General features: G+C 34.1%; 2 protein-coding genes across 2 annotated transcripts; one reads left to right on the plus strand and one right to left on the minus strand.

Annotated features, from left to right (window-relative positions):
• Nucleotides 1–1,684: 1,684 nt before the first annotated feature.
• On the minus strand, nucleotides 1,685–5,093 carry LOC130220536 (uncharacterized). Its single transcript, XM_056452780.1, has 5 exons — nucleotides 4,516–5,093; nucleotides 4,283–4,390; nucleotides 3,853–3,952; nucleotides 3,605–3,718; nucleotides 1,685–2,659 (listed from the first exon to the last, which is right to left on the minus strand). The coding sequence occupies exons 1-5, from the start codon at nucleotides 4,686–4,688 to the stop codon at nucleotides 2,189–2,191; spliced, it is 966 nt and encodes a 321-aa protein (XP_056308755.1). The 5' UTR covers nucleotides 4,689–5,093; the 3' UTR covers nucleotides 1,685–2,188.
• On the plus strand, nucleotides 4,938–8,928 carry LOC130220538 (coiled-coil domain-containing protein 106-like). The gene is made up of 5 exons (XM_056452781.1): nucleotides 4,938–5,017; nucleotides 5,708–5,809; nucleotides 6,154–6,273; nucleotides 6,776–6,970; nucleotides 8,336–8,928. The coding sequence occupies exons 1-5, from the start codon at nucleotides 4,939–4,941 to the stop codon at nucleotides 8,647–8,649; spliced, it is 810 nt and encodes a 269-aa protein (XP_056308756.1). The 5' UTR covers nucleotide 4,938; the 3' UTR covers nucleotides 8,650–8,928.
• The last annotated feature ends 6,470 nt before the right edge of the window (nucleotides 8,929–15,398 follow it).

Raw genomic sequence — 15,398 nt, forward strand, 5'->3', positions numbered from 1 at the left:
AATGTTACCACGTCATATAAAAGCATAAACACTTGTTTGAGGACACAGAACACATTTTGTATTTGCAGTTTTCCTCGATGCGTTTGTCAAGAGGCGCTGCGCAGGACAGAAAAAAAGGCAGCCTATTTCTGCTTTCACTCACCCATAAAATGCTCTGTTTGCACGATTTGATTAATATCATCATATTTAAATACTTTATAAGTAGTATTTCAAACATTCTCCGGTGTTTATTGTTTTTAGAAAATATCTAAAATCTTTTTTTCTGACAGGCCTTTGTAAAATGAAATTTATATTTGGCCTAACGGTTTGATTTATGTATTGTATATACCTACATTGTTATAGCTAGCTTTTGTTTGTTTTATATTGGTTTATAAAAAATTCACCCCCTCAGATGAAACTCCAGAGGAGACGCTGGATAGGCCGGTAATGCGACATTAATTGTTTTATATTGAAACTTTCCTTCTAAATGTGCTTTCGTGGTCTTCTCCATATTTCTTTGTATGTTGAACACACGTCGGCCACAACAGGAAAAAAAAAAAAACGCAACTGCGTTAATTTTTTTTAACACGTTAAATATCTCAAATTAATCGCATGCGTTAACACACTAGTTTTTACAGCACTAATATATATCTGACTGCTACTAACCAGCAATGTTGGTGGGATTGGAGGGGCAGACTTTTGACTTCAAAAACCTGCATTTATGAATGAAGAATTTGGCAAAGCATAAAAGGATGTTAACCAGGTAATGCTGTATACAATTTTCAGTCCCACTTTATATTAAGTGTCGCTTATACCTGTGAACTTACATGGTAACTAGATGTGTAAGTAGTATGTAACTACAGTGTATGTACACACTGGTACATAGTAGTTACTTGTGTAATATTGGTGAAACTACACACATGTAACAGCCCACTGAATAGTATGTGTAAGTACAAATGTGTAACAGGACATTGGTAACAACACTAAGAAAGTACGCATCTGTAACAAGAATTATGTAAGTGCATTGTGTAACAACAGTATGTACTTGCAGGTGTTTTCTCACTTCCACACCTGTTTGCATACCATGTACTTGTGAACATTGTATGACAGAAATAAAGCTTCATTAGAAGGTCTCACCTTGTGATACCAGTGTAATTACAGGGTAAATCCACATAAACTGTCCACGCAATATAAAGTGTAAAATAGTCACAAATTACTCTGTAACTTGTAAAATATCCTCTGTGCAACACTTTATTAACAGTGTACTTACATGGTAACCCCACAGGAACTGTCCACTCAATATAAAGTGTAAAATAGTCACAAATTACTCTGTAACTTGTAAAATATCCTCTGTGCAACACTTTATTAACAGTGTACTTACATGGTAACCCCACAGGAACTGTCCACTCAATATAAAGTGTAAAATAGTCACAAATTACTCTGTAACTTGTAAAATATCCTCTGTGCAACACTTTATTAACAGTGTACTTACATGGTAACCCCACAGGAACTGTCCACTCAATATAAAGTGTAAATTTGTCACAAATTACTATGTAATATATAAAACATAATCCTCCGTGCAACTGCTTAACAACAGTGTACCTACATGGAAACTCCTCAGAAACCGTCCACCCAATGTGTACATACTGTATGTAAATAAAGTGTAACATTTTTTTTAAAAAAGTGTACTAGCAAAATGGTCACAAACTACTGTGTAATATAAATCCAAATCGAACACATTAACAATGTTCTGACATGGTAACTTCTCATGAACTGTCCTTTCATGTCCTCATATAACTGTAGCAAGGGAAAATGCATGGTGAATCCAAAGGAATAGTATATTTAATATGTAGTGTAACTTTATTGCATTGCAGTTTCAATGTTTTAGCAAAGTAACAGAATATTGTAATTTACACTGTGACTGTAAAGTCAGATTGTTCAACAGAGTGCCAGATATCACAAAAGAAAAATTTAAAAGAGCAATAAAGAAAACAATCAGTGCTGTAAATAATATCCCATGATCTATTAAATCAAAACTGTCACATTCGTATTTGATTTTTACTCTGCAACATAGTATTTTACACAAGTATTTTGAGTAAGCTATGAATGTATTAAAACAAGTTAATTGTATTATCAGGAAATTTTAGAATCTGAAGAAATGTCACAATATAAACAGCAAATAAAAGAGAAAAAAATGGCATATATATTGTCAATGAACCCGGTATGCTTTTCTAATGTCATGGATCAGCTGTGCTAAGGCACCTTTACTATTTCGCCTTCCCAGCCAGTAGTGCCACTGAATGAATTTCAAATGTTCTCTCAATAGTTTTGTAGTCTTGTTACCCCTTAATCTTGATACCTGTGCCTTGATGGCAAGCCAAGCCCTTTCAATATGTTGTGTGTGACAGCCAGTTTGGGGATCAACAAAATTTTCACTGTGATTAACAGTTAGGTGTCTGTATCGTAAAGGTTGTAATGCATTCAGATATGCCCTCCAATTGTCACTGTAAACAGTTGACCCCCTTCTGATGTGCCTTGTGATGATGGGCACCAGTGTGGTCCTGGAACGGTCCTTTACCATCTTTAAGACTGGTAGGCGGCGATCTCCTTTAACCTCCATCATCCCAAAAACCCATCCTTTTCTTCTCTGCCAAGTAGTACAAAAGCGGCCACGATTAAACTGAAAAGTAATGAACACAAGAAACAACAGAAATTGTAAGAGCAGTAAAATCTCCCAATGACTGACCATAGTTCTTTTTCACCATGCATCTATCTCAATTAACTTAAAAAGCAGTTTAATAATCATCTGAATAATCTTTAAACCAATTGGTCTATACCTAGTTCTTTAGTCTGAGGACAGAACTGCACACTGCTGCTGCTAGATGGCCACTAACTTGTGTGGTGCCATTGTCTTCATCAATGCATAAAATAGAATTTAAAAAATGCAAGTGTCTGCAGTTATTTAGTACACCTTTAATTTCAACCTGATAAATAAATTACTAGTCAGTCCAAAATTTGTTTAAATTTCAAAATGAAATTGTTTAAATTTCTTAAAATATTATGTATAATGTGTAACTCTTGAGTTAGGTATAATAATATAACGTTTTGAAATTAATATTTAGGTATACATTTCAGGTTATTGTCTATTAAATATTAAATAAAGATTGTAAGAACAGATGATTTGCAGAGGGTAATAAAACATGGTGCATACTCAAAAGTAAAAGCATAAAATTCACATGAACACATTCAAATCTTTGTCATTGTTTTTCACATTGACATCAGCTTCCTCATATGTGTAGATTGAAGGACTACACAAATATCATTATAGACATTACTTCCCGGAGACACAGGAAAATAGTGAAATCTGTAATTATTGGGTACAATCACATGATGTCCTGAATGAAGAAATTTACATTAAAACCGCAAGGGTCACCCCACTGACGTCAGAACATACAGGAATTTGCATTTATATATAAAAATCATATCCCTGCTTTTGATTACATGTGCTATTTTGATGTGATGTTAACTCTGGAAGTATTACTGAATGCAGGTTAATGAACTTTAGTATTTCAACATAGTAAAATTTACTAAGTATACAGTATAAACATTTTCACATGAAACATACCTTTCTCTTGTGAGCAAACTTGGACTCATCTATGGCCACAAACTTCTGTCTTGACTTTCCACCAACTCTAAGGCCTGTTCTTCTTTTCAAATTACTCAATGCCTTGATGCAAACCTGTAAAAAAATAGCCATAGGAAATTTGTACTAATGAACCTAATTGAATTAAATTGGTTGAGTAAGGTGCTGTTAAATGTAAAAGTGAAAAAGCCTGCATTGTATATGTGTGCATATGTCATTAATTAAGTTACCTTTCTGAGCAATTTGTTCATTCTGGACAATGTTGTTGAAGTTTTGGCAACACCATCATCCATCAAGTCAATTTGTCTTAAATGTAGACCCTGTGAAAATCTTAAAAGAAAATTGTTTTGGTTAATTATATATATATATATATATATATATATATATATATATATATATATATATATATATATATATATATATATATATATATACAATGCTAGCTTTTCAGATAAAATGTATTTTAACACAGATATAACACAGATTCTTCACCTATACAAACTCTATTCATAAACAATAAGGAGTGTGTTGCTGAAGTGGCTGGGCAAATAGTATTAAACTATATTTCTTGATAATCTTACATTTATATTACACATGAAAAAGACCTAACAAGGCTAGCGATCGACCGCAATGACATTAAGTTAATTATTATTAGATTACCTATATATGTATTCCATCCACTTTACCAAAGGAATTCTGGAGTTATGAAACAGTGATCCTTTGCGAATGGAGAGTGTAATTCTGCGATGCTTGTTTCTTCGGCATGTCCTAAAATAAAAGTGAAAAAATTATGATAATCTATAACATAGTATTCAAGGAAACTTACTTAAATTATGTTAAAATTAGCAATCAAAACAGCGAGTTAAACAAGCTTTGTGCTTGACGTTACTTACCATATGTAACCATCACGTCCACTGTGGGCTTTAATACTCATCTTTTTTCCACACTGGCGACAATGAGGTGCTTTACAAAGCAAGCCTTTCCTCTGTAGCCATTTGATCACTAATTTCCTATGTTTTCCACCGCTGCAAAGCCGTATAATCTTGTTTAATTTCCCTGTATGCATAGCGCTATAACAGATACAGCTAATGTATAACTGAAAGCCGCTTGCCTTGCTTTCCTATTAGTAAATTTGGCGCCTTGTCGATAACTGGCTGTTTACAACGAAACGTCACAGTTGTCACGTCACGTTACGTAAGTTTTGATTGGACTACTGAATGAACCGCCAATTTCCCTATCAGAGCAGATGGTTCTCGCTCATGATGCGTCTATTTGCAAATTGTTAGCCCTAACTCTTTAGCGAATTTTTCTTCAGTATGCCACGAAAAAAGACGATTTCTTTGAAGAGGAACTGCCCCCAACGCAGCGAAGCTGAAGCTGACCTCTTGAGTGAAGGTAATTTAATCTACAGTTCGATGATTTGTAATGATTTAACGTTAATATTAGTAGTCTCATGCAGTAACTCATCTAAACTGACTAACAAAGGTTAGATATAAGTTAACTTTTATGTGCAATATGCTTAACCGTAATCAAGCCTTTACTAAATAAAAAAAATAATGTTACTATACTTAAACTACTTCAAATTATAGTTTAATGTACACACTTTTTATACACTAATAACTAACCATGCTATGTGTAAAACCATATACAAATAGTACTGAATATGCAAAAAAAAAAACACATTTGCTGATTGTATTTTTAATGGTCAGCATTTTAATCAGCATATTTGACCACTAGTCTATTTAAATTTAATTTTGACCCTTATAAGTGCAACAAGAAAATTAATGTAGGATTGAATAATGTTTTTTATCATATTAGGACACAATACACATTTGAATTTGTTTACAAATACACATGTTTGTTTTTATGTGTTTATTTAAGCCACATCAAGCTTTTTCTATATTGGTCCTATAGGAAAAAATGAAAGTGGGTAAAATGTTTGAGAAAAAAATTGATAACCAACTGATCATACTCTTGGCGAAGTTAAACCATTTTACATGAAGTGTTTTAGAAGTTGTTGCTCCAGTAATGTTGCGGTAGTTTGACAGACAAGAGCAGCAACCATTTCCTTTTTTGTTTTTACAGAACCACCTGAATCATCCCAAAAAATTCATAAAGTACACCATGATAAAGACGATGACAATGACCTTTCTGTTGTTGCGGTGGAAACCATTACTCCAGAACCAGGTGAGTTTGTATTTACTTACAAAGAAATTACTTTGAATGTGCAATCATGGTATAAGATAGACCAAGCCAACGTATTTGAAAATGAACCACATCAACCACAACTGTTTGCTGAAATGTTTTAGCTTTAACAAAAAAAAAAACAGCCAATGCCAGTCTTGTTCTATTGTACTTTTATGGAAATATAAATACTTGATCTTGCACTAATGCCACTTTTATATACTCCATATTACACAAGGTACATTTTTAGTTATTTAGCAGGCACTTGTATGTACCATTATGTACCAGATGTATGTACCAGTTGTATGTACCATAACTGTATTGTGCTACATTGTTTGTTTTTAAAGGACAAGATGATGGGTCTTCATCTATTTTGGAAAAAGACAAGCTGATGCTCATGGCCCAGACAATACAAACACTTAAACAGGAACGAGATTTTCTCCGCCAAACTGTCCTAAAATTGTCAAGTAAGAAACCTGTTTTGTTGTATTAACGTGTTTGATTTAAAATTAATATTTACTGAGCAAGTAGATTTTTTAAAACTTTTTAAACTTTCACATCAATCCTGAACTGCTGAGTAGTATTAATAGATTACATTTTTAAGGCTGGCCACATACTACAGTTGCTGATTTTAAGTTTGATTTGAACCCCTGAATGGGGTTTGACCTATTATTAACTGCTTCTGATCAAGACGGAAGATCCTTGAACAAAAAAAAAACAAAAAAACACATTTTATTCTAAACCTTGCGCTTTGTTAAAATTTGGGAGCCACAAACATGCCATAAAAACTGGACAAATTTATTAACCATATTCTTTTGGACTTAATTTCTAGCTGTAAGACTGTAAGAAACAGTATGTCTGTTTTATTCCATGATTTTAAAATTGGTTAAGATTTTTATAAAAGTCTCATCTGTAGCTAGCCTAAGCCTGCTAGCCTTTTTATGTAACTAAATCTGTTTTATTCCATAGACAGAGGGGCAAAAAAAGTAAAGAAAGTCTTGGACACAAGCACTGAATGCAGCACCAGTAACACTGATGAGGAGTCCATGACTTCTTCCTCATCTTCAGAGTCACCTGATAGTGATATTCCTCGGAAGAAGAGAAAGAGTCATAAGAAGACAAAGAGGGCCAGCAGGTCAAAATCTACCAAGCACAGCACACGTGGTAAGCATATATCCTGTTTTTGAATGCCATTTTTCTGTTGATGTGTACTTAGTCAATAGAACCCCACATGGAAAGAACCTATATAAACATATATGTTTTAAGATAGGTTTTGATATAGGTTTTTAATATATATGACATAAAAAATTGGCCATTTCCTATATTATATGTACGTATATGTACATATATGCACATTCATATATTTACACATACTTTATGTATGCATATATGTAGACATATACTGTATGTACACATATATGTGCTTATATGTATGTTTATATGTACATATATATGTTTACCTATATGTTTACCTACATATTAGTTAAATTATTAAAATCTATAGGTTCTAGACAATGTAAATATAATAAATTGTATTTTTTATTTACTTAAGAACAATCAAATAGTACAATAAAAAAATAAGACAAAAAAATATTATTTTCTTCTTTTCCACTATCTTAATACAAAAAGAATTGGCCTTGAAAATGTTTCAGGAAAACATGTAAACATCATAGCTTTTCATCTCCTCTCACTTATTTGCCATAGTTAAATTCCATAACATGCCAATTACATGTGAATAAAATTTCAAGTGTTGGCTTGACATAATTTTTTTGCATTTTGTTTTTTATTAGTATATCTTGTATGTACATGTAAGGCTTATATGTGGATATAAAGAAGCATTACAGGAGACCTATATGGCATGTATATGCACATATATGCACCTTAGTTTTGCCTATATATGGCATATACATACACATATTTATTATCATATATTAGGCATGGGCCTGTATAAGATTCTTACTGTATGATAACATTGGATAAAAATATCACGGTATCACAGTATTGTAATTACTGCTCAAAAATATTTTCTTTTTAAATGTCTGGGTAAAAAACAACCGTACATTTTGTTTTGAACACAGTATATTTTATTTTGTGAAACATTTAAAATATTTTGGAGCAGTAAATGTGTCGGGCTAAATGAATTATTGAATTTTGCTTCATTTTGTCTTTATTTGTTTCAAAACATTTTTTTACAATTTAAAATGGAATATGTTCTGCTAGAGATACTGTTGTCCCCCCTTGAAAACTGTTGTACAGTTTTAAAACCTTGACTTTTCCAAACCGCGACATACCTTGAAAATGGTTATCGTCCCATGCCTATCATATATGTGCATATACTGTATACTGCTTATAGGTTTCATATTTGCGCATACATCCTCATATATGTTTGTTCCATGTGGGACATCCCTGGAAAAACTAATTCACAATAGGTCATGCCAGGTTTGTGTGGTTTGTGCATTTAAGTATTTGACACACATTGTTTTTTTTTGTTTTTTTTTAATTTCATCTTAAGCTTTTATCTTTCTACAGCAACAACCCCTGATGACGTACTAAGGCGGTACAACAAAGTTTTCAATGCCTATAAAAAAGAAGGGAGCATTAGTAAAGCATGTGCCAAAGTTGGGGTTGACCGTAATACTCTCGCATTAACAGCTGTTGTGGCTGAAATTCAGCTTGTTGATGCTGAGTTTTACAGAAGCATCCCTAAATTCAGAACCAAGGAGGAGAAACTTTTTGACTTTGCCAAGAGGTGCCTGCAGTCACTGACAACAGACTTAAAATCTGTCATTGAAAACGCCAAACAAGAGCGCAAACTTCTGCCAATAAAGTATAAGTTCAGATAGAAATATACAAATCTCTTATGTGCAGATGTTGTTTAAAGTTAAATTGTAGATTCACATCAGTAGTTATTAATTGTTACCCCACATGTCGTTCCAACCCCTGAGACCTGAAATGACACTGAACAGAATAAATCGTAAAATAATGTGTTTTTTGTCCACACAAAAGTATTATCATAGCTTAATAGCATTACAATTGAACCACTGAAGACAAATGTACTCTTTTGATGTTGTTGGTACTGTATCTTTCTAGACTTTAAATGCCTTGCAACTCTGTCATTCTATGGAGGGTCAGATAATTCTAAAATATATATAATATAATAATGTATAATAATAATAATAAAAAATAATCAGCTAAAATATTTTTACGAATACAAATAAAAAAGTAGATTTTTTTTTTTTTGAATGAATGACTCAGGTTTGGAATAACAGCAGGGGGAGTAATTAATAATTTCATTTTGGGGTAAACTATCTCTTCAATGTGAATTGCTGTACGTTTAATGTGAACTGATGTTACTTCCAACATTTATCTAAAAGTTTTAATTTACTCTTAAGATTTTTTTGTTTATGGGATTATGTTTAATCTCTTTAATTTCATAGTGTCTGTAAGGTTCTATATTGCAGCCATATTTCTAAGGTTTTACTTTATATGTGTTGCACTGTTGAGTATAAATATGTTAATAAATATTGTTTACATTTGCTGCATGTTTTCTTTTTTAGTCCTCTATAGTCTACTTATTGAAAAACATTTGTGGATTAATACTTGGGAATTTAATACTATTACTTTTAGGTTCACAGTTACAATAGAATTAACATGGAACATTTCAGAATGTAGGTGGGAAGTACATGGATTCATCAGTGGATGAATCAGTAATTTGTGACAAATTTACACTTCATATTGAGTGGACAGTTCCTGTGGAGTTTCCATGTAGATACACTTAATAAAGTGTTGCATAGAAGATATTTTACAAGTTAAAGAATAATTTGACTATTTTACACTTTATATTGAGTAGACAGTTCCTGTGGGGTTACCATGTAAGTACACTGTTAATAAAGTGTTGCACAGAGGATATTTTACAAGTTACAGAGTAATTTGTGACTATTTTACACTTTATATTGAGTGGACAGTTCCTGTGGGGTTACCATGTAAGTACACTGTTAATAAAGTGTTGCACAGAGGATATTTTACAAGTTACAGAGTAATTTGTGACTATTTTACACTTTATATTGAGTGGACAGTTCCTGTGGGGTTACCATGTAAGTACACTGTTAATAAAGTGTTGCACAGAGGATATTTTACAAGTTACAGAGTAATTTGTGACTATTTTACACTTTATATTGAGTGGACAGTTCCTGTGGGGTTACCATGTAAGTACACTGTTAATAAAGTGTTGCACAGAGGATATTTTACCAGTTAGAGTAATTTGTGACTATTTTACACTTTATATTGAGTGGACAGTTCCTGTGGGGTTACCATGTAAGTACACTGTTAATAAAGTGTTGCACAGAGGATATTTTACAAGTTACAGAGTAATTTGTGACTATTTTACACTTTATATTGAGTGGACAGTTCCTGTGGGGTTACCATGTAAGTACACTGTTAATAAAGTGTTGCACAGAGGATATTTTACCAGTTAGAGTAATTTGTGACTATTTTACACTTTATATTGAGTGGACAGTTCCTGTGGGGTTACCATGTAAGTACACTGTTAATAAAGTGTTGCACAGAGGATATTTTACATGTTACAGAGTAATTTGTGACTATTTTACACTTTATATTGAGTGGACAGTTTATGTGGATTTACCCTGTAATTACACTGGTATCACAAGGTGAGACCTTCTAATGAAGCTTTATTTCTGTCATACAATGTTCACAAGTACATGGTATGCAAACAGGTGTGGAAGTGAGAAAACACCTGCAAGTACATACTGTTGTTACACAATGCACTTACATAATTCTTGTTACAGATGCGTACTTTCTTAGTGTTGTTACCAATGTCCTGTTACACATTTGTACTTACACATACTATTCAGTGGGCTGTTACATGTGTGTAGTTACACCAATATTACACAAGTAACTACTATGTACCAGTGTGTACATACACTGTAGTTACATACTACTTACACATCTAGTTACCATGTAAGTTCACAGGTATAAGCGACACTTAATATAAAGTGGGACCCAAATATGTATACATTATCACCAAAATAAAGAAAGAAAGAAACCCAGCCGCTCAAGGCATCGACGGAGCTGAATCGAGCAATCTTGCAAACAAATACTGTATATGCATCTAAACACGCATGACAGCTGAGTCAATGGAAAAAGCCATTGGAAAAACCACCTGGTGGCTATTGCGTAAAGCACAGAAAGGTTTTTTTTTTTTATGTAAAGGCAGCTTTTGTACCCGCAGTACTGCGCATGACAAATTGTAGTACTGCACATTGAAGGATAAGCATTTTATTAAGCTCTGCTAGCAAATACGTAGTAAATATAGACATGAAGGCTTTTGCTTTAAAGTGTTAACTGCCATATTATGTGCATAGAATAGAGAAGTGTTGCAGGTTGCTGAGAACAGCCCATCCTGTTATTGATATGGTTGTATGGAAAGTGCAGAGAGCTCTGAGATGTATGAGCTGTGTGTACGTGCTCTGAAACATTTGCCTAGTCAACTGTCAAGAGAAGATACCAGAAAGAGGAACATCTGGTTGCTGAATGGTCAAACTGTCAGAACGACACCATATAAGTCAATAGGGTTGGGATTAGATAGTGTGCGAAAAACAGTATAAAAGCATTAAGGAGAGCCTAATAGGGTAGAGCTGATACGGTAGTACATCTCTCCTGCACAGAACTTGTATTCTGTAACTTCTTGCATTCAAAATAAAACTTTATTTTCAACTCAGATCTCCGTCAATTTTTGAACATGCAATGGACCATTTGAGTCCTACAACATGAAGAAACGCACATTTTCAGTAGCCATATTTGTATGTTTCCCTTTTAAATGTAAGGGTGTTGGATAAAAAAATAAAGTAGTTTTAATTTATAAGTGATGTTTATTTGCTACGTCCTCCTTGGTGTTTCTATAATGCATAATAATCTTTACATCATATTAAAAACACAGCAGCTAGTAACTTTCAGCTGTCGAGAGTTTTTTGTCAAGTGTAAATGGTGTTTGTGCATGAAACGTGCATGTTTAGATGCCTGTGTGTGTGAGACTGGGCGAAAAAGCACTCGCTTCACAGCTCTGTTGATGTCGCGAGCGGCTGGGTTTCTTTCTTTCTTTCTTTTGTAGATGATACAAAATATGAATATAACAGAAAGACATACAATTTTACAAATTATGTGTCCACTTTTGTAGGCTCAACACAATAGTGTCATATTTAGATTGAATAGCCTAAGCTATATTAATACAAATACAATACAATACAAATATTGGATATAATTAAATCACATTAAATAAATAAACCAATATAAAACAAACAAAAGCTATAACAATTTAGGTATATAGGCCTACAATACAAATAAATTAAACTGTTTCAAGCCATTTTAAACTTTCATTTTACAAAGGCCTGAAAAAAAAAAAAAAGATTTTAGATATTTTCTAAAAACAATAAAAAACAGAGGGCGTTTTGAAATATTATTTATAAAGAATTTGGATACGATGATATTAATCAAATCAAACAGAGCATTTTTGAGTGAAACCATCAGAAACTTCCTTATTTTTTGTCATCCAGTCCTGCGCAGAGCTGCTTTACAAATGGATTGGGAAAATTGCCATAAAATCTGCTTTTGGTCCTCAAACAAGTGTTTATGTTTTTATATGACGTGGTAAAATGAAAAAATAACATTTTAAATGTAGAGCTTTATTAGTGGATAGCTGCTGAGCGCAACAAATTTTTATTACTTGCTCTTATGTCCTGAAAAGCTTAACGGTTTCCTTTACTTAAGATCACAAAATAATATGCAACATTCTTAAATTATTCTCTTAAATAAAGGGGAATTACTTATTAAGTGTCATATAGCTTATGGAAAAATTTATGTTTTAGGTTTCTCCGGAGCATTTTGACAGAATGTTTGTTGGCATTTATCAAAACGAGGATGTTATAAAATACATTTTATACCAAGTTATCTGTCTGCCTAATTCCCGCTGAACTGGACGGGTTGTGTGACGTTTGATTCGGGACGTTCTGGGGGCGGGATTTGCATGACACGCTGCGAGCTACTAGCCCGACAGTGGAAATGTGACATGATTTCAGCCTCACTGCTCATGCTCCCGGGCTATTGGCATGGCCCGCCCCGATGAAAACCCTGGCTCTCACTCGCCCGACAGTGGAAATGCGGCTACGGTGGGTGTGTGACCTGTCTGTACCTGTTAAACCAAAGCCCTCAGACCAACTTTAGCTCCATGCTCCAGGCCCTCAGCAGCATGGTCCTGGCCCTCCGTCTTTCGTCCTGTTCTGCTTTCGCTTCCCCTCTTTCCTGGACTTTGGTTTGAGCGTCTGGAATCTGCTCCTAGAGTGGGGCTCTGTTATGATCACCAGCAATCTAGCGGCTGCAGATCGCTGAAAAACATAGATCGCTAAAGAACTACAAATCTGCTGTTACATGGACTACAGTTCCAGTCATGCGCCACACACACACCTGTTCCAAGCTGCTCAAAGACTGACTACAAGGACTATTTAAACAGCACTAACACACATATCATAACTGAATCTAGTTAGTTTGGTTTTTGCTAGATTAGCTTAAGGGATTTTGCCATCTATGTAGTTATGAGTTTTGTAGTTTAATTAGCTTAGATCGGTTGTTATGTGCACTGAAGATTTCAGTTTTTATTTTTATGATTTATTATTGTCGCCGAGTTTAGACGTTAGATTTAAGGATTGTTTTGGTTTTGTTCGTTTCTTTGATTTGGCCTTCACTCATTGTTTTCAATTATTGTCATATATTTTGTTTAAACCATTGAGTAAAAATGTTTAAACTTAGAACTGATTCCTGCCTCATCTTTGATCTGTCACACAATTACATTTGCTTCACTTAAATGTTACAGCATCCCTTTCAAATATCATAAACACATAACAGAGACCCTTGTACCAGTTGCACTGAGACATTTCAAATGATATCAAACAGGATGGATAAAGTGACCTGCATTCATACAGAACATTCATACTTTGAGATGACCATTCTTTGTGAGTTGGGTGCAGAGGAGAGTGTGTGAACAGAACTGAGTGCGCAACAGAGTTCAAATTTAAATGAAGGAAAGTAGAGGAACAAGCTTTCCTGGATTCCCACCTGGTGGGGTGTGGAGCCAATTGTCTTTGTGTTTCCACCCCTTGCTTGTATTGTAGAGATAAAGTATCTGAGGTATCTCAAGTCTTACAATGGCAAATGATGCCTTTCACAAGTTCAAAATCATACGAAGGTCATTTGACTGTCAGTAAACTAAGATCTGGTCAATGTTATTTTTGAAAACTTAAAGCAAGACTAAAACTATTGGACAAAAACTATTTTGTTAACTGAAATAAAATTATATATATATATATATATATATATATATATATATATATATATATATATATAAATTTACTCTGGTTTGCATTGGATGTGTTCTGTTAAGTAAATTATTATTGCACATTAAAGGCTCTGATTTACTGAAAACAAAAAACGAAAGTGTAATGAATCCTGAATCCTCTAGGGTTTGGGTATGCTGGAGAAGTGTGTCTTTTTTTAGTTTGTTATAAATATATTAAAGGCTAAAGTCTAATGACGCTGTACTTAGCACAAACTGTGCTACAATAATAAGCAAAGCAGCATGACTGTGTCTCCGCTGTCCTGCATCCTGCTTTCTTGTTGGCTGTAAGTCATTGCCTGCATGTTTTTCCAGTCACAATACATTTCAAATAGCATAATTATGAATTGCAGGCAGGCCCAGATAGTTAGCATGGCAAATATTTCACAGGCATCTTTAACATAATTTGATTGTAGCTTTTGTGAACAAGCACAAATTGAGGCTTCGGAGCGATTTTACAAAACCTGTTGAGCAAAAACCATGACTAAAATTGTTCAGGGTGAACCTTTCATTGGCCCCTGCAACCTTTTTACTGTGAGAAAACCATAAACCAGATAACATTTGTTTTCAAAAAGAGTTGCCTCAATTTAAAATCTGAATTGCACTGTCTGTGTGTGTGTGTGTGCGTGCGTGAAGGAAAATCTCTCTCTCTCTCTCTCTCTCTATCTCTCTCTTGTGCGCATGTGTGTGCGTCTGTGGAGCGGGTGAAGCGTGACTGTGAGAGCGACTGTGTTTTTTCCCAACTTTCACGGTTAGTTTATTGCTTAATGTATTTTGGAATATTGTGTTGAAGTTAATATAATTATTTTAGCTTCTTTTTGGCCATTATGGCCAGGGTGAAGGAAAGTGGAGGGTTAGAGCAGCTAACTCGACGGCATGGAATCAAAGTGCCGGTCGGAGTTGATTGTTCTGTGGAAGAATGTAGCCTTGCGGTCGGACAAGTAGTTGGATATGAAAGCATAAGATCGGCTTCTAGAATAAATCACGCAATGGTTCTTTTTTTTGGATTCAATAGATAAGGTGAACAAGGTCATAGAACAAGGTATTGTAGTGAAAGATGCACATACAGTGGTTTTTCCTCTTATAAATCCGGCGAGGAAAGTTATGTTGTCGAATGTTCCGCCTTTCATAAAAGATCCCGGTAGGATGTAAATCACCACTGTTGAAACACGTTGTGTCGTTCAAACGGCA

This window comes from Danio aesculapii, unplaced genomic scaffold (genome assembly GCF_903798145.1).
Source record: "Danio aesculapii unplaced genomic scaffold, fDanAes4.1, whole genome shotgun sequence".
Taxonomy (NCBI): domain Eukaryota; kingdom Metazoa; phylum Chordata; class Actinopteri; order Cypriniformes; family Danionidae; genus Danio; species Danio aesculapii.

Excerpts from the sequence above, each read along its gene's own strand:
- LOC130220536 (XM_056452780.1), bottom strand. The coding sequence starts at position 4,688 with ATGCATACAGGGAAATTAAACAAGATTATACGGCTTTGCAGCGGTGGA. Across the intron at positions 3,953-4,282 it reads TGGATGGAATACATATATAG|ATTTTCACAGGGTCTACATT; the intron begins GTAATCTAATAA and ends TTTTCTTTTAAG. Across the intron at positions 3,719-3,852 it reads TGAACAAATTGCTCAGAAAG|GTTTGCATCAAGGCATTGAG; the intron begins GTAACTTAATTA and ends ATTTTTTTACAG.
- LOC130220538 (XM_056452781.1), top strand. The coding sequence starts at position 4,939 with ATGCCACGAAAAAAGACGATTTCTTTGAAGAGGAACTGCCCCCAACGC. Across the intron at positions 5,810-6,153 it reads AACCATTACTCCAGAACCAG|GACAAGATGATGGGTCTTCA; the intron begins GTGAGTTTGTAT and ends TTGTTTTTAAAG. Across the intron at positions 6,971-8,335 it reads TACCAAGCACAGCACACGTG|CAACAACCCCTGATGACGTA; the intron begins GTAAGCATATAT and ends ATCTTTCTACAG.